The sequence below is a fragment of the Carcharodon carcharias genome, chromosome 3, assembly GCF_017639515.1.
Source record: "Carcharodon carcharias isolate sCarCar2 chromosome 3, sCarCar2.pri, whole genome shotgun sequence".
Classification (NCBI taxonomy): domain Eukaryota; kingdom Metazoa; phylum Chordata; class Chondrichthyes; order Lamniformes; family Lamnidae; genus Carcharodon; species Carcharodon carcharias.
The window spans coordinates 224,224,034-224,246,718 of record NC_054469.1 but is presented as its reverse complement, the minus strand read 5'-3'; the positions used below and the strand labels follow the sequence as shown (position 1 = coordinate 224,246,718).

At 39.6% G+C, this 22,685-nt stretch overlaps 1 protein-coding gene across 3 annotated transcripts in view; it reads right to left on the bottom strand.

Annotated features, from left to right (window-relative positions):
* LOC121276138 (zinc finger CCHC domain-containing protein 2-like) overlaps window positions 1–22,685 on the bottom strand; it is an 83,067-nt gene that overhangs the window by 52,027 nt on the left and 8,355 nt on the right. For all 3 annotated transcript variants that reach the window (XR_005942613.1, XM_041184172.1, XM_041184173.1), the window contains exons 2-5: window positions 9,912–10,017; window positions 5,317–5,393; window positions 2,717–2,788; window positions 445–557 (exon numbers count right to left, since the gene is read on the bottom strand). Coding sequence is in view for 2 of the 3 variants with exons in the window: in XM_041184172.1 (XP_041040106.1) it covers window positions 445–557; window positions 2,717–2,788; window positions 5,317–5,393; window positions 9,912–10,017 (368 nt within the window). In the remaining variant the exon portion in view is untranslated. The remainder of the gene's footprint in view (window positions 1–444; window positions 558–2,716; window positions 2,789–5,316; window positions 5,394–9,911; window positions 10,018–22,685) is intronic.

Sequence of the window (22,685 nt, the reverse complement as noted above, 5' to 3'; positions counted from 1 at the left end):
CACAGATCATCCAGGAGGGCCTAAATGTTCCTATCTCATAAGTGCCAAACTACTGTAAAAAGTAATTCACAGATTTCAAGAGATGGGAGGAATTGGGGGATGGGGCAGGAGAGAGAAAAATGACTGAAACATAAGCAAACATTTTTAACGTATAAAAATACCAGAATAATATTACTAAAAAAGTTTCACGTTTCCTAATAGCACCACATTTGAAAACTGTAAAGTTTCACTTTGAATGATTTAAGTTTAAGTTTTGTTCTCAATGATTAAGTATTGTCCCAGTGTAGCCACCTGAATTGAGCAACCCTAGCATTAGGTAGATATGCATAGGAAGATGAAAACAGCAGTGGGTATGTTCTATAAACAGAGGGGATATCTGTACGAGATGAGGTAAAATTAGCACTTAGTGCCATTATTACTTTAATGCCAGTGCTCAGCAGTTACCTTATGAGTGACTCCAGATCAGAGTGCCGTCTGTCTTCTCTCGTCTGTGAGCCGTGACTTAATGCCCGCACTGCAGTCTTGCCAGAAACATCAATGGAAAGATCCTTAGGAAGCTGTATGAGAAAACAGAGTATTATTTTAGAATCACACAAGGGTGGGGAATTGGGTCATGCACAATAATTCAACCCACCACTGAAAACACAACTGAGCTTTAAAACACCCTAATTAGGGAAGATGGCATTCAAGAAGGTGGCTCACCTTCTTAAGGACAATTAGGGATGAGTAATAATTGCTCGCCTTGCCAATGACGCCCACTTCCCGTGAATGAATTAAAGAATTATGTTAACTAATGGTTTCCATTACAAGCCCAAAGTCTGTATGTTGTTTAAAATGAGCAGATTTACCAATTAAGAACTGCATTTCTATGCATTATTCAGGGCCTATTTTAATCCCCATATGATCAGCAATATAATTTCACACATTTCTTCGGGAACCAGGTCGAGAAAGAATCAAACCAACTCAATAGGAAATTTTATCAGACCTAGACTCTTAACCAAATAGCGTCTTCTTGGCAGGGCTGTGAAAGCCAAAGAAGCCTTTTTTGGTCCAAGTCTGAAGATCATATGTCTGTAGGCATATTGCTTCCTCCACATTGAAGGGAAAATGCATTACCAAAGAACAAACAGTGGTAAGAATGAGTCACCTTGGAAGGTGACTCCTGTAATAAACAGCCAGCTTGTGCTGAGCCACAGAAAGAAAAAAAAAAATCGCTCTCAACCCCTTGAAAGCAATACATTAATTTCAGAAAATGTGCCCCCTCCTCCAATACCAGCATAACACTTGTACTTCCAATATAAATCATCCTTGTAGTAACCTGTCAATTTCTCCTTTAAACTATTAAAAGTGTATGCTTTCATAGCCTTATAATCCTCACATGTACAATACAAAGCCTCCATCTTCAAGGGCAAGTGAGGGGTAGGCAATAAATGCTGGTCTTGCCAGTGATGCTCCTATGAATGAATTTTTAAAAAGACTTTAATTGCTAAGGCAGGATCCCTGAATCTCTTCTCAAACTTTATCTGAAGCATCTTGCTGAATAAAAATGGTCTCATTTGCATCATTAAAAACTGAGAAATGTAAAATTGCAGGATGCCCTGGCTACTTTCCTCCACTGAGGCAGAAAGTAGGAGAGAAAATTAAAAGATGGACAAACAATAAGAAAAAAATAGTAAGCATCCAAGCCAGTAAGGTTGCTGTAGCAAGGCATGTCAGATGTTACCTAATGAATATTTTTCAGAAAGATAACTGTTGGGGTGTCCTTTGAATAATAATAGTCCTAACTCGTAATAAACAGCAAAGCCTATATTCTAAAATCTATTTCACTCAATTTTTTGATTAGAATACAAAAACAGATCTCAACTGATGATACTTACATTTTGCACAATGGCATGCCCTTTTTTTAAATTGCACTTAAAGCAGCAAATGGGAGTGAAATGTGACCAGCTTAGGGGAAGATAAAAAGCAAAGCTCCTATCGGTATACGACAAAACCCACTTTAAATAGGAATCCAGGGTGGTATGCAAAGAGTATCAATTAAGCTGGGCTGTCCAGTGAGTTAATTCCAGCAGTTCACTGAACTGTTGCATTTCACCTGTCATTAGAATGAACAAAATGTTAATCTGGCCATGATCCCATTCCTTCCACCCCAAAAAAGGAAGGACTCAATACTTTTAAATATGGCAAACAGCCGAATAGTATAAGCCTCTTCCAAGCATAAATCACTATTAGGTTCTACTTTGGCTTCAACTACAAGAGCACAGGCTCCTTGTAAACAGTGCTTAGTTAAGAAATTGTCTCCTCCAGATACTAGGATTAGTAATAAAAACAAGGTGCTGGAAAAACTCAGCAGGGCTGGCAGCATCTGTGGAGAGAGAAACAGAGTTAACCTTCCAAGTCCAATATGACTTCTTCAGAACTAGGATTAGTATACTGCTTTCACCGTAATTGTCCAAAGAGCTCTGCAGGACAACAGCGAGTACAAACTCATCAACAAAATAAACAATGAACCAGGATCCTTGAAAGGAGGTAGAGATGGCACTCAAATATCTAGCAGGACAGGAATTTATTACCACATATTAATATTTCCTATCTTACTCAAGTTAAAATTGATTTGGAACAATAAGACCATATGAACAACGGGCAGTCATCTATGCACCTTATTTCTTATTGCCCCAACTCTGCAAATTTGAAATTTTAGCAAGTAAAAACTTACTTTAGTTAAAAACTCCTGCAGTTCCTGGTGTGTTTTCCTCACAGTACACATCGAGAGATCAGTCCGCAAGACCTTCAAATACAATTTTACAAACGTTGTGAATGATGGTACAAAGATATAAAAAAAAAACCAATGTTAACCGCAAACAAACAAGTCATCGGCTCCATGTGTCTATGCCAATATCTTTCTTTCCAAAGCCTAACCTCTTGCACACCATACCCTTAAATTTTCCATTTGAAACACCTAAGTAATTTCCTTAAAAGGAAATATTACTCAACTTCAACAACAGATTGTGATAAAGACTTCCACATTCAACCAATCATTGGGTAAAGACATTTACCACCCCCGCCCCACAACGATCCATTTAATTCTTGTGTGAACGGCTAAGATTTGTGCCCTCTTGTTACTGCCCTACTAACAACTTATCACTATTTAACTGAATATAATTAGTTATTATCTCAAAGACATCCACAAGGTTGATCGTTAAACCATTACTGCTACACAGGGAAAAGTCCCAAGGCTCTGTTCATAACTACTAATCCTGAAATCAGGGCTTGTACAAGTTCAACATTACCCTGCCTTGCTTCTATAACCAAAATTCTGTTTGCCTTTTTACAATGGCAAGTCCGTCTTGTGGGCTCCTGCAGCTGACATCAATACATGTCCCCCAGAGTTCAGTGTTGAGACTACCATTTCTAACTTACATAAATGACCTGGATTCATAAACTCAAATGCTAAGTGGTCAAAACTGTAAACATTACCAAACTGGAAGGGGCAGTGGAACCAGGACAGGCATTTCAGAAACCAGAATGATTTGGAAAAAATGGTATCTGGATTTAAGGCAAACTAGTGCAAAGTGCTGCATGCAGAAAGGAAAAATAGACAAAACATATATTCCACAAATAAGTGTTGGAAGTAGCCAAGGACAAAGTTGAATTAGTCGTAGTGGACTTGACAGAACACATCCAGCCAATGTAGTGTAGCAACAACAAATCCAACAGAACATTAAACTACATGGTCAAAACAGTAGTATATAGGTCAGAAATGATGACCAAACAGTATTATACTCTGGTCAGACTGCATCTCCAGGGCCATGAGCAGTTCTGGATGCTGAAACACAAGGAGAACATCTAAGTGCTGCCCACAATGCAGAGAAAAGCCATAGGTTTGGTCCCTAGTGTCAGAGTTGTGAGGAGATGGAATATAAAAAAAGCTAAATCAAGGCTATTATTTTGAGTTATTATTTTGAGCTAAGTGGCGATAGCAGGCTAAGGGAACTCAGATTCAGGCTACTAAACAGCAAATTTAGGATTGTCACTAGGAAATTCTTCTTTATATTGAAAAAGTGAACAATATATAGAATTAATTTGCAGGACAATCATAAGGCAAAAGCTTTGCAATCTTAAATAAATAGATGCTAAAATATGGAGACTTAAAGAACCCGTACTTTGGTATTTATATATACAGGTACCAAACCCTGTATCCGGGAAGTTCGGGACCAGATGTGTACCAGATGCAGAGATTTTCCCGATTTTGGGTCCTTGGGTGGGAGGTATGGGGTGGAGTAGGATAACTTAAAGCCGGGCTGACTTTTCCGCTGAGCTGGACCCAGCCGGGACGGGGGAAGAAAGGATAAGGGGTGGACCAGGCTGGCTTCCACCTTTAGTCCCAAGGTCTTCTTTGTCCATAACTGTCACTTGATTTAATTCAACTACTTGCAGATTAAAACAAAAATGATGATTACATATCAGCACTAATCTTGTCAATCTCAAATATTATAATCATCTTCTGCCATTTAATCCAGGGCTGTGTACTTTAAAGGTTAATTTAATTGCGTACAAAAGTCCAGATACCCTCTCCAATTACCCATCTCAAGTTTTTAAGAAGCTCAAGTACATCTGTGAAAGAAGCTCCAGGGCTAAAAATTGACATATATACAATTTCTGAACTAAAGTCATAATTAAATATCTTTAAGCACTAAACTCCCCTTTGCTTTTGTTGCTTAATTCAAATTATTGGATGGTTCCAATCCCTTTCTTGCAAAAAGCATGACTGATTCATCACTACATCCAGGTCTAAATAGCATGGCTGTATTACTGGTATATTCTCTTTCAGGAATGACAGGTAACATTTTGTCTTTGATTTATTACTCCATTGCAGGGAGTGATGAGTGAGTATACTAAAATAAAACAAACACGAGAAGCACAATGTCATTTTTTGAAAGCCTCGATTGTTAGATTTCCCCGACATCAAAAATAACAGCTATGCTAAATGTAACACTCTTATCAAGCCGAATCATATAAATTTAAAGGTGATATTAATAAAGCCATTATTCAATGCAGCTATCAAATACAAACCCTTATCCATCTTCAGTCTTGAATAAAAAAAGCACCTGAACCAAGTGGCTATTTCCATTCAACTAAAGTCAACTTCAGGCAGAAAGTGAAGGCTCCACACCTGAAACATGAACTCCTCTGTCACCGCTTATAATAGCTAACTTGAGTCTTAACAAGATTTTTTGCTTTTACTTCAGATTTCTAGCATCTACTGTTTTTTCTTTTCGTTAATATAGAGCAAATTAAAGGTAATCTATTACTTACCTCAAATGTGTACTCCCAGTAGTTGTCAGTTCTCTTTTTTGAGACAGTTTTAAAGATAATATTTTCAATCTGCCCACCTGAAAAACAAACAGAAAACCCTAGTTACAAAATAAAGAGACCATGATCAGTTTGAAATAACTTTTGTCCATTAGGACAGAATTAAATGAATGTGCAGTCAGCTGGTAAAAAGCTTTAAGTGGGGTGTTTACACTGCAGTTATGGGTTGCAAATCATGTTTATAAACCATGTGTGAACCCACTCTGTATTTACAGTCCAAGCAGTTTCAAACGGAAGTGGCATGACACTGCCATCCCCTCCACCACCAACCCCACCCAATCCTGCCGTAGAAAATCTCATCACTTTGGAGTCAGGACTGGGCCCCAACTGCACACTTACAACTCAGGTTCTGCACATGTCTAAAGTGGAAGTTAGTTGGCACCAATATTGAACTTGAAGTGTAAATAGAACCGTAAAAAGCAAACTGATGCCTATCTGAACATCAGAGAATTTTGTCTCCAACTGAAAAAAATCCAAATTCAGTTTTAGTCTCAGTTCCCTGCTACATCGGAGAACGGCTCGACTGTGACAGAGTTCCGGAGCACAAACTGAAGCCAAGATGGACCAAAGAGGAAACGGCCAAATTGGACTAAAGCCTAAAAAACAGCTCTACCAATTCCCTCTAGGCTCTACACCACATCTGTCTGGCAGTTGTCACGACATCATTGCAATATTATTTCCAACATCCTGGTCAGCTTTTTAAAAAAAAAATCAAGAGTCCAATCACACCTGAAAGGCACTCACTACCCTGAAAAAAAGGTAATGTTTCAATCATGTAATTATCAATACATTTTTTAAAAGAGGGAACTTGCTGCAAGGTTTAAATGAGTAAATGTGAAATAGGGAAAGTGAACAGTTAAGCAATTACAGTGGTGATTCTTTCAATTTTATTCAGTTCTGTCTTTTGACTGCTTTACAACATATTTTTCTCGAAGCAGAACAATGTGGTTTCTTGGCGTACCCACCAGTCAACATTAAAACTTAACAAAACCTTAGTATTCTCTTCAATTAGTCTCAAAGACTTCAATGCCCCATTGAGAACTTTGATCTTCAGTTATCACATTGTGAAGAACTTTGGTGCCAGAGTAGTTCTCATCTGTTGGGCTGCCTCTCACATTGTATCAGATCATATAATCAGGCAGGAAGAGGACAAAGATAATGCTGCCTTATTTATTTACAGTGACACACTGATGTACCTGGTCAATAAGAAATATAGGTCACAATTTAGAATTTGATCTTCAGTTCTGGCTGAAGCAGAAAGGAAAAGCTAATGGGAATACTTTCTGTACAAAATATCTAACAACATTACCACCACATTGCTTGTCAAGAGTTAATCATTTACACAGCTCATCATCAGCCCAAACAACTCAATATTTAGGTCTTCAATCTGCTCCTGAGTTTTTCTGGTGATGTAGGAGGCAGGTTAGGTGTGCATCACAAACCAGCTCTACCAATAGCAAGTATACTTAACAGACAATATACTTAGTCCACACAGTTCTGATGTCTTATGCACCATAACTCAAACACTTCCCAGCCACTTGGAGCAATGCAATCTCCTGGGATGAGTTAAAAAAAAGTACATACACAAATACCTTGACCAGCTAGGGCAAAGAAAACGTGGACAATTCTTTATCGACACCCTTAGGTGATCAAAATTGGTCCAGGAGATAACACTGGCTCTGACTGATGTTAGCAGGATAACTGCAAAATATTGTGCATGCTGGAAATCTGAAACACAAACAGAAAGTGCTGGAAAAACTCAGCATGTCTGACATCATCTATGGAGAGAGATCAAGGCGGCCAAATGCAGACTGGGTGACCGCTTTGCGGAACACCTCGTCTGTCCGCAAGCACGACCCAAACGTTTTGGTCACTTGCCATTTCAATATTCCACCCTGCTCTCATGCCCGTCCTTGGCCTGCTGCAATGTTCCACTGAAGCCCAACGCAAACTGCAGGAACAGCACCTCATCTTCTGACTAGGCACCTTACAGCCTTCTGGACTTAACATTGAGTTCAACAATTTCAGACCATGAACTCTCTCCTCCATCCTCACCCCTTTTTTTTTTTAAATCCCTTTCTTCAACATTCATTTTTATTTTTTATCCACTTTTATTTTTTATTTATTCATCCTTGGTTTTATCCCCCTTTATTATCGCATTTTCTATCCTTTTTTTCCCCATCACCACCCCCTCCCCCCACCCCATCCCTTACAGGGCCATCTGTCACTTGTTCTATGTTGTTCTTTGGTTCAATACTACCCCTCTGCTATAATCACATTCTGCTTTCTTACCTCTGCGCCACTATTAGCACTTTTTTTTTTAAGCACTAACCACCGCCATTAACAATCCCTTTGTCCTTTAGTTCATGACATATTTGTCAATCCCTTTGTCCCCACATATTGCTGGCCTTCTATCCAGCTCCACCTTCCCACTGCCCCTTAAACAGTATAAATTTCATCACATTTCCACTTTCCTTCAGCTCTGAAGAAGGGTCATACAAACTCGAAACGTTAACTTTGTTTTTCTCTCTCCACAGATGCTGTCAGATTGCTGAGTTTTTCCAGCATTTTCTGTTTTTGTTAGCAGGATAACTACTTCTTCCATGAGATTATCACCACCCCAGCAAGAAACTGGTTCGGCTCTTGCTTGAAGGACGCAGTGAATTGAGTGCTTACATGGCTATTCCCAAATCCACTTCGTTCTGGGAAAAGAACAATCTAATGTCCAACCTAGGCCTACCCTATGTAAGTTACAAACATGAACCCCAGTCCTTCTTAACCTATTCAATTCAAGCATGGGTCTACATAAATGCAATCCGGTGCCTACATTATCAATCAAATCACCCTCATATCTGCACTTCCCTGAAGTCCAGAGACCCAGTTTCTTGAGCCGAATTGTATAAGTCAGGTGGTTTATCTTGTGGTTGACCACTGCACCCTTTTCAAAATATAAATATCACCCAACATAAGTGACCAAAACTGGATACAGTATTCTGAGGCCTAGTCAAGGTGGTGTACAAGGACAATATGTTTTTACAAGGCATAAATTGTCCTGAGACTATAGCCTAGAACCCTATTCACCTTAGCTATAGCTACACAGCAGTGGTTATGGACCTTTAGAGATTGATAAACACCCCAATCTCTCTGCCTCACCACTAATTTTAATTATTTCCCTTGTTGGATGATTTTACATTTAACCTGCCCATGACTATAAGACGTAGAAGCAGAAGTAGGCCATTTGGCCCAGTGCATCTGCTTCGCCATTCAGTGAGATCATAACTGATCTGATAATCCTCAATTCTACTTTCCTGCCTATTCCCCATAACACTTGATTCCCTTACTGATTAAAAATCTATCTCAGCATTGAATATACTCAACGACCCAGCCTCGAGAGCCCTCCACGGTAAAGAATTCCTCAGATTCACTACCCTCAGAAGAAATTCCTCATCTCTCTCAAATGGGCAACCCCTTACTCTGAGATTATGCCCTCTAGTCCTAGATTCTCCCACAAGGGGAAATAACCTCTCAGCTTCTACTCTGTCAAGCCCCCTAAGATTCTAATGCATTTCGATAAGGTCGCTTCTCATTCTTCTAAACTCCAATGAGTACAGGCCCAACCTACTCAACCTCTCGTCGTCAGAAAATCCCTCCATACCCATGATCAATCTAATGAACCTTCTCTGGACTGCCTCCAATGCCAGTATATTTTTCCTTAGATAAGGGGACCAAAACTGTTTACAGTATTCTAGCTGTGGTCTACCTAGTGCCTTGTATAGTTTTAGCAAGACTTCCCTACTTTTATACTCCATTTCCTTTGAAATAAAGGCCAACATTCAATTCCTTCCCTATTACCTGCTGAACTTGTATGCTAGCTTTTTTTGATTCATACACAAAGGCCCCCAAAGCTCTCCATGCTGCAGCTTTCTGCAGTCTTTCTCCATTTAAATAATATTCAACTCCTCTATTCTTCCAGCCAAAGTGCATAACCTCACATTTTCCCACATTATATTCCATCTGCCAAGTTTTTGCCCAGTCACTTAACCTGCCTATATCCCTCTGTAGACTGTCATCCTCACCACTTGCCTTCCCACCTATTGTGTCATCCGCAAACTTGGCGATAGTACACTCACCTCCCTCATCCAAGTCATTATTATATATTACAAATAATTGTGGCACCGGCACTGATCCCTGTGGCAGTCCACTAGTCACAGGTTGTCATCCTGAAATTATCCAACTCTGTCTTCTTTTAGTGAGCCAATCCTCCATCCATGCTAATATACTACACCCAACACCACGGGCTCTCATCTTATCCAGAAAAAAATCCCACCATTCTGGGTTCATCAGACAGTAGTAAGGGTTGACAAAAATGGTTATTATTCTTATTACTATATCCTCCTGTTTACCTGCAAACATACAATCATACCCTGAAAAGATATCCCAATGCTTCAGAAGGTGGTTAATGAAAATATTGAATAGTTCTGTAAGAAATTGATTGATAAGAACAGTGATGCAGTAATTTAAAATAAATCAAAGATTACCTGGTCGCTGAGCAATTGCTTCAGCCCCTTCACAAGATGATGGAGGAGTTCTTTCGTAGTAGTTACTCTCTGTCCCCGAGGAATAATTTTTCCTGGAAAGACGGTCCTTTAAAAAAATGCAAAAAGGCAATACACATCACCAAAGGCTCTTTTATAGATCAAAGAAATTTTCACATCTTCCTTCCCCAAAACATGAAATATCCCTTCTAAATATGGGATTAGTATTTGTCAAATAATGCAAGCTAAATTTGAAAGCTGTAAGCTAATATAACTTCCAGGAGTGACATTTTATAACCAGTTTATTGAAGGCTTCTTCAAGGAGCTTATTCTAAGAACAACTTCCAACACTCGATGCCTATAACTTTCCCCCAAATATTGATCAACACAAGATACGAAAAATTCCAATAAATTTTATGAAGGCAACAATTCCACTGAAACATTCAATGGGCCATTTGATGAATATTAACTTAGTTTTAATGGCAAGCTGATTTTGCATTATTCAGGTAGATGACTGGATAATATTCTTGCAGGTTTTGAATAATGCCATTTTCAGTTCCTCCATGATACCCACTTTCTGTACTTTCTACTGCCCTCCCAATCTCTCCCTGACAACGCAACTATATTTTGCTGTTGACAGAGTCAAAGGCACTCTTCACCCTCCTCCCAAACCCCCCAAACCAAGGCTGTCATCACCTCATCACTGTAACTTCACCACTTTGCCTACTGTTTCATCGCTCACTTCCCTTTCCTCTGGAAAATCTTGGAATGCATCATTGCAACTGTGTTTCACATTTACCTCTCCTAACAGTTTCTCCTGATTTCCAGTCTGATGCCTCCAGCTCACTGTACTGAGGCTGCCCTGATCAAAGTAGCCAACAGTCTTTTTGACTGCAACTATGGTGTTTTACTCTTCATCTCCCTTGACCACTGGAGCATTCGATACTTTTGAACACACCATCTACTTTCATTTTCCACTTCTTTGGGACTGGCTCTGCTTGATTGCACTCTCACCCATTACATCATAGCCAGTATATCTTTTGGGAACAATCCCAAAAGGATTCCTTCAAAAATGTTTCATCCTTGATCCCCTTTTGTCTGTATGCTGTCTCAAGGTAATATTATTCACAGGCATGGGGCCAGCTTCTGTACATCTGTTGACACCCAGGCCTACCTTTCTCCATCACTGCCCCCAAAAACAACCATAAAATTCTGTGGCAAAGTAACAAGAAATTAGAACTTTCAATACTGGCATGGCCAAGCCATCTCTAAAGTTCCTGTCAAAAATTGTAATCAAAATCCTTAATCCCTGGCTGCCTCTCAATGACTTACCCAGGGTAAATCTAATGCAGTCAGATTTCAGTGTCAACATCCCAACTCCAAAATTTTCAGCCACCTCCAGGGTCAGCTTCTCTTTTCTAGCCTGCTGAGCTCCATATAAAGGCTGACTCGCCCAAATTTTGCTACCTGCATCCTAACTTGCATTATAGGGCCAAGTGGTTCGCTCATTCAGACAGTTAGCACCTTGGCATGCTGGTCATATTGTTTCCTCCATTGTAAACTTCCATTAAAACCTGCTTCATCCAGGAAGAATTATATTTCTATATTCAGCATTTTGATGCATTATTTAGTGAGCTTAAGCTCTTTTTTTTTAAAAAAAAACACTACAACCTGACACTGGCTGAGAAATGCATATTTCACAATAAGATGACTTAGCTTTTGATTTTGCTTAGTCTGACCTCATGCAGTACTCATTCCTTTTGAAAAAAACTCCACTGTACTTTAAACTTGCATACCCCTTAGCGTTTTATAATTAAAAACATTCTCCCACAAAACCTGTTAATGCAAAACTAGTTAAAAGTCAAGGACAGACAAGCAAGTAGATTTGCCTCAAATACACACGCTTAAATTGTTGGCTCTGCACTAACTTGTGTTCATATGCAACACCAGCTGTACAAATACAGGGTCCAAGTTGATGGTTGTGGCTTTTACTACTGCCAACTGGAATACAAGCTACTTATCAATCAGCATGTCAATCAGTTACAGTACACTCGTTAAAACTGATCTTCATAGCAGGAAGATAGGTTGCTCTAGTTACTGACCCCAACCTATCCTACTGAATGGGGCAAAGGAAGCCATTCAAACCCATTTCTATTTGTTTTTTTTAATAATGGAAAGGTGCAAAGGAAATTCATAATGCAGGGATGACAAACTTAACTTAATAATCTAAAACAAACCTCCTTCTGTTCATTAGAACAGAGAGAATTAAGATTTGCAAAATTGAGGATTTTTGATAAGATAGAGATCATTCATTTCACTGGATTGGTAACTGATGGAATACATTTTAGACCAAGCCTCCCCCATCTCAACGCCAACAAAAATGAGGAGAGGAATTTGCAAGGAAAATAACTTCTTTGGGGCATGAAATATCTAACCAGAAACAGTGCTGACACTACAATCCACAATAGGGAAGAGAAAAAAAATATTTGAAATAGAAAACAATTAGAAAGGTATGCAGAAAAGGACTATGTATGGAGGCTTTTCCAGAAAGCTGGCCCAGATACAATGACAAATTGCCTCCTTTAATTCTTTAGTTCTCAGAACCAAGATTCTTTAAGGTTTTGATAAGGCTTCTCAGAATTTAGCTATATGCTTACATTGCAAACAAAGAAAACCAATATAAGACAACTTCTGCAACACCGGCCAGGATCAGCTAACAAACCAAATGCTCTTGAACTTCGAGGTTCAAAGAAATCAGGTAGGACTCTGCTCCTGAACCGTTATTCCATGACCTCTGTTGGAAAGTAAAACAGCAACAACTTGTATTGATATAGCACCATTAATGTCGTGATACTCCCATGAAGCACTTTGTAATGTATTAACAAGCCAAGGAGATACTGGACAGATGACCAAAAGGTTGGGCAAAGAGGTAGGTTTTCAGATAAAAGCAAAATACTGCGGATGCTGGAAATCTGAAACAAAAACAAAAATAGCTGGAAAAACTCAACAGGTCTGACAGGATCTGCGGAAAGGAATACAATAAACGTGTCAAGTCCGTATGACTCTTCATCAGAACTAAGGAAATATAGAAATGTGGTGAAATATAAGCTGGTAGACGGGGGTGGGACAGGTAGAGCTGGATAGAGGGTCAGTGATAGGTGGAGGCAAAGAAGAGATTGCCAAAGAAGAGATTGCCAAAGAAGAGATTGCCAAAGAAGAGATTGCCAAAGAAGAGATTGCCAAAGATGTCACGACAAAAGGACAAAGGAGTGTTGATGGTGGTGATATTAGCTAAGGAATGTGCTAATGGTGACGTTAAGGGTAGAAAGGAGGACGAGCATGTGACAGATAGCCCTAGTGGGGGGAAGGGATTGAAATAGGCTAAAAGGTGGAGATAAAACTAAGGATGGAAATAAATTTAAAAATGGAAATGGGTGGGAAGAGAATATATTTTAAAAAAGTAAGTTTTCATGGTATTTGAAAAGGACAGGAAAGGACAGAAAGAAAGCAAGCTGCAGGCATGCACCTTGTGGGGCTGGAGGAAGTTAGGGACAGGAAGGGGCAAGACCATGGATAGAGTTGAGCATGAGGACCAAGCATTGGCCCAGATGGGCAGTGATGCCCAGAGGCATATTGCCTGTTCATTCAGGTCAGTGATATAGAGAGTGATTACTTGGGCAAGACGAACCAATGGTAGCTAATATGAACATACGATGAGGACAATTAGACTACTGGGCCCCTCAAGCCTGTTCCATCATTTTAGTCAGATCAGCCATGATCTCATGTGGCCTCAACTGTACTTTCCTGTCTACCCCCTATACCTTCTTATTACCTTGTCAATGACAAAAACTGTTAACTCAGCCTTAAAAATACTCAATGACCCTGCATCCACTACCCTTTGGGGAAGGGAATTCCACAGACTAACAACCATCAGAAAATTTAAAAAATTGACCTCATCTGTCTTAGATGGGAGGCCTCTTATTTTTAAACTGTGTCCCCTAACTCTAGTCTCTCGCAAGGAGAAACATCCTCTCAGCATCCACCCGTCACTTCCCTCAGAATCTTATGTTTCAGTTAAATCACCTCTCATTCTTCTGAACTCCAATGAATACAGGCCCAACTCGTCCAAACTTTCTTCATGAGATAACCCCCTCAGCCCAGGAGGTGAACCTTCTCTGAACTGCTTCTAATGCAACTAGATCCTTTCTTGAATAAGACCACCAAAACTGTACACAGCACTCCAGTTGTGGTCTCACCAATGCCCTGTACAACTGTAGCAAAACTCCCCCACTTTTTATATAAAAACAAAAACTGCTGGAAAAAAAAACTCAGCAGGTCTGGTAGCATCTGTGGAGAAAGAAATAGAATTAACATTTCAAGTTCAATATGGCTTTTTCAGAACTGGAGAGGTAGAAATGTGATGGGTTTTATGCTGTTGAAAAAAGGGGAGGAGGGTGGGGAAAAAAGGTATTTCCAGGTATTTTTATTTTTGTTTTGGATTTGCAGCATCCGCAGTTTTTTGCTTTTATCTTAGTGGAAAAAGAGGGACAGGTTAGAATCGAGCAAAGTCAGAAGATGAGGTTTATCAGCTTGCGCTGGGCTTCACTGGAACACTGCAGCAGGCAGAGGACAGAAATGTGAACAAGATAGTGAACAGAAATGGTAAGCAACAGGAAGGCCAGGGTCATGCTTCCCTACTTTTATATTCCATTCCCCTTGCAATAAATGCCAACAGTCCACTTGCCTTCATAATCACTTGCTGTGCCTGCATTCTAACTTTGTGATTCATATACCAGGACACCCAGATCCCTTTGTACCAGATTTCTATAACCTCTCAGTTTAATGTGTACATTTTTAAAATTCTTCCTGCAAAGGTGGACCTCACATTTTCCCACATTTTACGCCATCTGCCAAAATTTTGCCCACTCACTTAACCTATCTATATCCCTTTTCAGACTCCTTATATCCTCTTCATAACCTACTCTCCTACCTATCTTTGCCTCATCAACAATATAGCAATCATACATTTGAATATTGCTGAAAGACATTTCATCAAAGCTTTTCATCTTGCACTCATCAGGTCAATCACAAGAATACCAATGACAGGGGAAACAACAATACTGTATGAGAAGACAGTGCTGATTGGTTGGCAAGTGGCTCTATCTTATCTATGACCGGCTCTGCACAGCAAGAATTGGCCAAACAGTTGGGTGAATTGTTACAACCAGTTTTCCAGATATACGATTAAGGATTCCTTCACATTTGCGAAGACCATACAGGACTTGCAAATCGATAGCTACGCTGTGTCCATGTGCTCATTTGACATTGCCAGCCTAGTCACCAATGTTCCACTTAAGGAAGCCATAGGTGTTTGTGCTGCAGCATTATATCATGGCAATCTAGACCCGCCACCATTGCATAAATCAGTATTGACTGAGCTTATAAACTTGGCAACTCACACAGCTGAGTTCAGCTTTAAGGACACCATGTATGCCCAAAGAGATGGTGTTGCCATGGGATCCCCTCTAGGCCCAGCTCTCACAAACATCTTTGTCAGGTTCCAGGAGAAACATGTCTTCGATGAAATGACATTAACCTCCTACCCATTGCATATTTCTGATATGTGGATGATACGTTTGCTATATTTAAATCCATAGTAGCATGTAATAATTTCCTTGCACGTCTTAATGGGCTCCATCCTGCGCTCAAACTCACCTTCAAAACCGATCAGTCAAACTAACTTCCTTTCCTTGATGTACTGGTTGAGATATCTGCCAGGGGGTTCTCAACCACAGTCTACCGCAAGTCTACCTTCACTGGTCAATATACGGGCTATAAAACTGGCCTCATCAGCAATCTTGTAAATAGGGCCCAAGCCATTTGCTCTCCATGCAAGTTGGTGCTGAAATAGGGCGTATCAAAGACATCCTGTGGGATAATGGCTACCCTGATCAGGTCATTTCACACTGTATATCACGCAAACTCAAACGGGCCCAAGGCTGTCACTTTTGGCCCTGAAAAGTGCCTAGTCTACCTCAGGTTACCCTGGAAGGGGACGGTATGTCAAAAATTTGAACAGGTGAAGCTAGCTGTTTCACACTGCTGCTATGCAGTAGCAACACAAGTGGTATTCACCACTAACAGGATGCTGCCGTCAAGCCAAAGACTTTCTGCCTATAACATAAATGAGTAATGGGGTAAATGAATTTCAGTGCCAGTTTGATGCTAGGTACTTAGGCCATACATCCTAAAGACTGATGATCATATCAAATAGCATGTCCCTTCCATTGTTCACAACGGGCAAAGTACAGACCATACCCAACCAGCTTGTACTTGCAAAACTCAAAACACGGTGTCTAACATTAGATGTGATTCTGCGATTGGACAACATTTGCTAAATAATCTTCAGTGCGCTAAAAATTATGCTGACAACCAACTTAAGATTATCAGTCAGCCTCACAGTGTGGCACGTGTGTGTGTACTGGAAGCTACATATATTAATATACAGGGCCCTGTTCTTTGCAGACAGAAAGTGTACACATATTGCGCCTGTTTAGCTAAACAAGTGATAGCCATTTGCTAGTTTATTCCTCAAGGCAATGCCTTAACCAGTCAAGCTGCCTGGTTTAAACTTCAAACAATGCTTGGAAACTATCAGTCACCATTAACTGGTGCATTCTCCATGGCAACACCTCTACCAATCAGAGTCCACGTGCCAAACGATCAGCACACTCTTCTCAAGAGTATAAAGTTGTTGCTTCCCCCGACATTGGTGTTCTTGCTGACCTGATAAGACGAAAAGCTTCGGCGAAATGTCTTTTTTCAGCAATACTCAAGTTCTGTACTACCAAACGAATAATCATATATTTGGCCATTTCATCCAAATCATTGAAATAGACTGCAAATAGTTGAGACCCCAGCACTGATCCCGTGGCACTCCTAGTTACAGCTTGCCAACCCCAAAATTACCTATTTATTCCTATGCTCTGCATCCTGTTAGCTAACCAATCCCCTACACCATGAGCTCCTATTTGTGTAGTAATCTTTGATGTGTCACCTTACCAAATGCTTTTGGAAATCCAAGTACACCACATCTACATTATCCACGTAGCTTGTACTTGCTCAGGGAACTCTAATAAATTGGTCAAGCATTATTTCCCTTTCACGAAACCATGTTGACTCTGCCTGATTACATTAAGATTTTCTAAGTGCCCGGCTATAACCTCCTTAATAGTTTCTTGCATTTTCCCTATGAGAGATGTTAAGATAACTGGTCTACAGTTTCCTGCTTTCTGCCTCCCTCCTTTCTTGAATAAAAAGAGATCACATTCACTATATTTCAATCTGATGGGACCTTTCCAGAATCTAAGGCATTTTGGAAAATTATAACCAATGCATCTATTATCTACAGAATTATTTAAGACCCTGAGATGCAAGCCATCAGGTCCTGGGGATTTGTCAGCCTTTAGTTATAGTAGTTTTCTCAGTACCCTTTCCCTGGTGAATGTAATTATTTTAACTTTCACCTCTTGACTTTACAAGTATTTCTGGGATGTTGTGCATCTTCTACTGAAATCAGACACAATGTCTATTGAATGCTTCCACCATTTCCTTATTTCCCATTATTAATTCCCAGACACACTCTCTAGAGGACCAATACTCCCTTTACTTACTCTTTTCCTTTATACTTTAAAAAAGAGTTTCTGTAAGTTTCTTTCACAGTACGTGGGTGTCACTAGCTAGGCCAGAATTTATTGCCCATCCATAACTGCCTTCGAGGTGGTAGTGGTGAGACACCTTCTTGAACCACTGCAGTCCAGTCCATCTGGTGTAGGTACACTCTCAGTGCTGCTTTTATATTTCTAGCTAGCTTTCTCTTATCCTCAATTCTCCCTCATTAATTTTAAGTCACTCTTGCTTCTTAAATCCTGTACAATTTTCTGTCCTGTACTAATCTTAGCAGAATTCTACACTTCTTCCAATTTCATACTATCCTTAAGGTCCTTATTTAGCCATGAATGGTACATCCTTCTCCAGGAGTCTCTCTCTCTATCACTGGAACATATGTTTGCTGAGTGTTATGATATATCTCTTTCAATGTCTACCCCTTAACCTAATTTCCCAGTTCACTTCAGCCAGATCTGACTTCATAGCCTCATAATTGCCTTATTTACATTTAAAACACACACTTTAAATCCATTCTTCTCTCCCTCAAACTGAATGTGAAATTCAATCATGTTATAATCACTACAACTATTAGGCTCTTTTACTAGGAGGTCATCAATTAATCTCTGCCTCCTTGCACACTACCAGAATAGCCTTGCCTTTGGTTGGCTCTAGAAAGTGCAGCTCAAAGAAACTGCCACAAAAACATTATGAACTCATCTTCCAGGCTACCATTACCAATCTGATTTGTCCGATCTATAAGTAGATTAAAATCCCTCATGATTATTGCTGTACCTTTCTCACAAGCCTGTTATTTCTTTCTGTATACCTCATCCTACTGTGTTGAAACTGTTAGGTCTGCTATACATTACTTCCACAAGTGACTTCTTACCTTTGCTATTTCTTATCTCTACCCAAACTGATTCGACACCTTGATCTTCAGAACTAAGGTCACCTCTCACTATTGTACTAATGCCAGCCTTAACTAACAGAGCTATCCCAACACCTTTTCCTAGCTTCCCGTCCTTCCGAAGCATCAAGTACACTTGAACAGTCAGGTCCAGACTTGGTCATTGTGCAGCCACGACACTGTCTTGGCTATTAGGTCATCCACATTTATTTCTTTTTGTGTTGACAATTCATCCAATTTGCTATGAATGCTAGGCGCATTCAAATATGGAGCCTTTAGATCTGTTTTTATCTGCTATTTTTGCAAACTCTGGCCTTACCTGCTGAACCATAGCCCAAGCATTAACAACTTTAGGAAAGTGTAGATAAGAATTTTTGACAGGATGAGAAACAGCAGAAAGATACAACATAAACAAGCATTCCGAGTTTGGCGGGAGGAACATCAGCAATGCAGTAACCACAAGAGAGTACACGATATTGTGATGTTATCAGAAGGTTCAAGGCATAGTTGTAGTAAATCAGTGATTTTAACTTGAACTTTTGGATCCTAATCATAGTCTTTACTAGGATTTTCCACAATTTTACCCTTTCATCAATATATTCAATGCTGGAGGCACAGTAACTACCAAATGCAGAAGTTCTGCTGTGTGTACAAAAGGCAATGAACAACAATTAAAGTTCAGCACTGCTGGGAACTGGAGAATTCTGTTATCAGGAATTGCTGGTGCACGCACACATCATTTCCACTGATAGTGATACAGGAACAAGCAGCAGTATGGATTCTTCACTTTTTAAACTCAGCTTTTCCCCCTAATAGATACTTTCCTTCTAGATGATAATCTTGCAGTGAAGGCTGGATTTTCTCTACCCCAACACCCCTGGCCGGAATGGCTGCAGGAAAAAAAGCATTTGTGCTTTTCATGTTACTCCTTCCCCACCACTCTCCAGTTCTCTTTTCCACATTTCCTTTGGTCATTTTCCAGCACTGTGTCCAAGTGACCAGTATCCATGTGTTAACTAGACAGTGAGAGTCAATAGACTAACTAGCTGGAAAGGGCTTAACACTCAAGCCCAATCTTGCCCCTAATGACACTAACTCTTTCAAGCACAAACACGTTTCCATCTGCTCCTATTCAAATGAAGTTACATTGTTTCATAGTTTGCCACTTTGAGATTTGAACTCTTGATCTTGGGGTTACAAGCCCAGTACCATAACCACTTGGCTAAATATTTAGGCCAAGCTCCTAATGACACTGTAGCTGAACTAAATTAGCTCAGAGATTTAATATAGGGCTCCCCAGTCTCAATATTTTGGATAGGTACCGCCATACTAATTAAAAAGCTGACTTTTAAAATCTTCACTTTCATATTTCACTGTATCCACTGAGTTCTGTTATTTATCCCCTATATGTACAGTCATTCACTTCTCATTCTGAAGTGCCAACACCAACATAACTGAGTTGGCATTTGCAAGAGCAGCCAAGAACCACCAAGGCAGATATATTTTTGAAGCTCCTACAGAGGTAGAAGGCCTGCCAAGAGTGAATGAGATTGCCTTTCTCTGTGGCCAAGAACCTGCATTATGATTTTGAATCAACTATACAGGTATCCTTTTTCTGCCAGCCACACTTGGCATTTTGCCCCACAACATAAATGATGTACGTTAGGATGAGAACACAATAGGCAGAGCCTCCAAATAATTGTATTTCCAATAGAAATGAACCCTACAGTCCCATTTGCATCTCTTACCTAAGCTTTAAATTCCTTCTCAACGTGAAATATCTTGTACTCAAAAAGGAAGCAAACATACTGCAGTTCAGTGCTCTAGTTTGGTTTTAGCATTTGGCTGCAAACTAGACATTCCAAATTATTCAACCCAATTTTAGAACATCACCTACTACATCAGTGTGATCATTTCCGCTCCAGTTTGTTATCTCCAGTGCTTGTAGTGTACTAGCCAACCACCAATTTAGTGCAGTGTGGGGAACCAGGGGTAATTTTGTGCTACACAGGCTCTTTAATAAAGATTGCTGAAACTCATTTAACGTTAAGATATTTGTGGTGCACAGGGTGGGTATTTTCTGACATGGACTCAAAAAAAAAAAATTCAAAAGGTGAAAGGGTTGCACATCAGTGCAGGACTAAGCAAGTGCCGCAACATCAGAGATGCGCCCTTTCTGCCACGTGCTTTTGAGTGGATGTAAAAGGTCAAAAGCACCATTTCAAAGAACAGAAAGGAAATTCTCGCCAGCATCCTGGCTATTACTTGTCCCTCAATTACCATCACTAAAACAGGTGATTTGATTGTTCTCTCATTCTGTTTGTGGGAGCCTGCATATTAGTTGCCGCATTTCCTACTTTAGAATAGTGACTACACTTCAAAAAGTGCTCCATTGGCTATAAAGAATTTTGGGAAGTTCTACAATTGTGAAAGAAACTGAATGATTAGCTAATTTTAATTACATTCCTGAATTCAGAGCAGACTATAATGATAAGTTAAGCAATGAGCTACTGCTTTGTAACATATTTCAAGCATTCAGAGACAAGCTCCAACAGAACTGCTCTACTAATTTATCAGCTGAAGGTTAATAATGGCACCCATCCTGCTTTATTTAGTCTAATGCTCACATGGGTCGTGCAGCCAATTTATATGCAAACCATTTTTATGTGCAAGTAGGTTATGAAAGGCAGCAAGCTCTCATCATTAAGCCTTGCAATTTGAACTGCTGCAACATCCCCTTTTGTTTTGTTACATTAATGGAAAACATACACCATTTCTAATATGCTTCCATAATAATGACACTCAATGGTAATTTTATAAATCCAATAAAATCTAATCTTTATGAGCTGCTTAAAGCTTTAGATATTCAATGTATTTGAGAAAGTTGGCTGAAACTAACCTGCCTAACATTTTTCACTCAATCAGCACCATAGAATGGTTACAACACAAAATGAGACCATTCAGCCCATCATGTTACTGCTGGCTCTCTGCAAGAGCAACTCACTTAGTCCCACTCTTTTTTCCCCATAGCCCTGTTTGGAGTTTTTTTCTTTTCAGATAATGAATCTAATCCCCTTCTGAATACCAGCATTGAATCCGCCTCAACCACACACTCAGACAGTACATTCCAGAGACCGAAAGCAGATTAACTAGACATTGATCCCATTACCATTTGTTGCACCTTGATACATGTTAAATAGCTACAACACTTTCTCAGAAATACATTGAATCAGACATGGAGACAAATAGGTGACTTTGGCCATCTTGTTATTTAGCTGGAAAATTAAAGTAGTCAAATGATAGCAAAAATCTTGCTCCCTGTCTGAACATCTGCAATGTATTTTAGTGCTCTAAAGAGTGAACATGATACTATCTAAAGCTCTAAGCAAATCAAAGATTAGATTGTACATTATGTTTAATAGTGAGGTTTGAGAAATGTAATAACAGTAAAAATACAAGTCGTTCCTATTCTTGAAGTCTGCATCACTGACAATGCTAGTTAACTTCTAGCTCAACTGGTGTTAACAAGATGACCAGAGCCTCTATTTCAAAACTCAAATTCCTGTTAGCCTTTGTTGTAAATAAATCACTATTTATTGCACTTGTAGATTCAAGTTGTTTGAACCCCTTGACCTCTCCTTTCAGCCACAACTTTCATACTTTCTATTCTGGTGTGTATTTATTGTTTGTTTTGCCTTCCAAAAATCACCTCACTGCTCTACATTCAACTGCATTTGCCAGCTATCATTTCACTAACCTATGTATTCCTGAAGCCTTTTACAGTCCCTCAGTATTTTCCAAACTCCCCACTTGTCAGAAATTGAGATTATTCCTTATGTTCAATTCTGTCTATAATTATCAAGAACATTACCAGTATTGGCCCAAGTGCTAAACCATTTTAAGCTCAAGCAATACCCAATCATAAGCACTCCCTCTCCTGTTTGTCAATCAACTTTCTATCCACACTGATACAATTCCTCTTGTACCATACCTGAAATTTTTTTTTTTATATAAATAACTTATATAGCAAAGCAGTGTCAGGTCTTAAATCAAGTAAAATTATGCAGGAAATTTAAATTAAAAACAAAGTCCTGGAAATACTCAGGTCTGGCAGCATGTGTGCAGAGAAGAAACAGAGTTAACTATTCCAGTCAAATGTGACGCTCAAGTCATATTGGACTCAAAACATTAACACTGTTTCT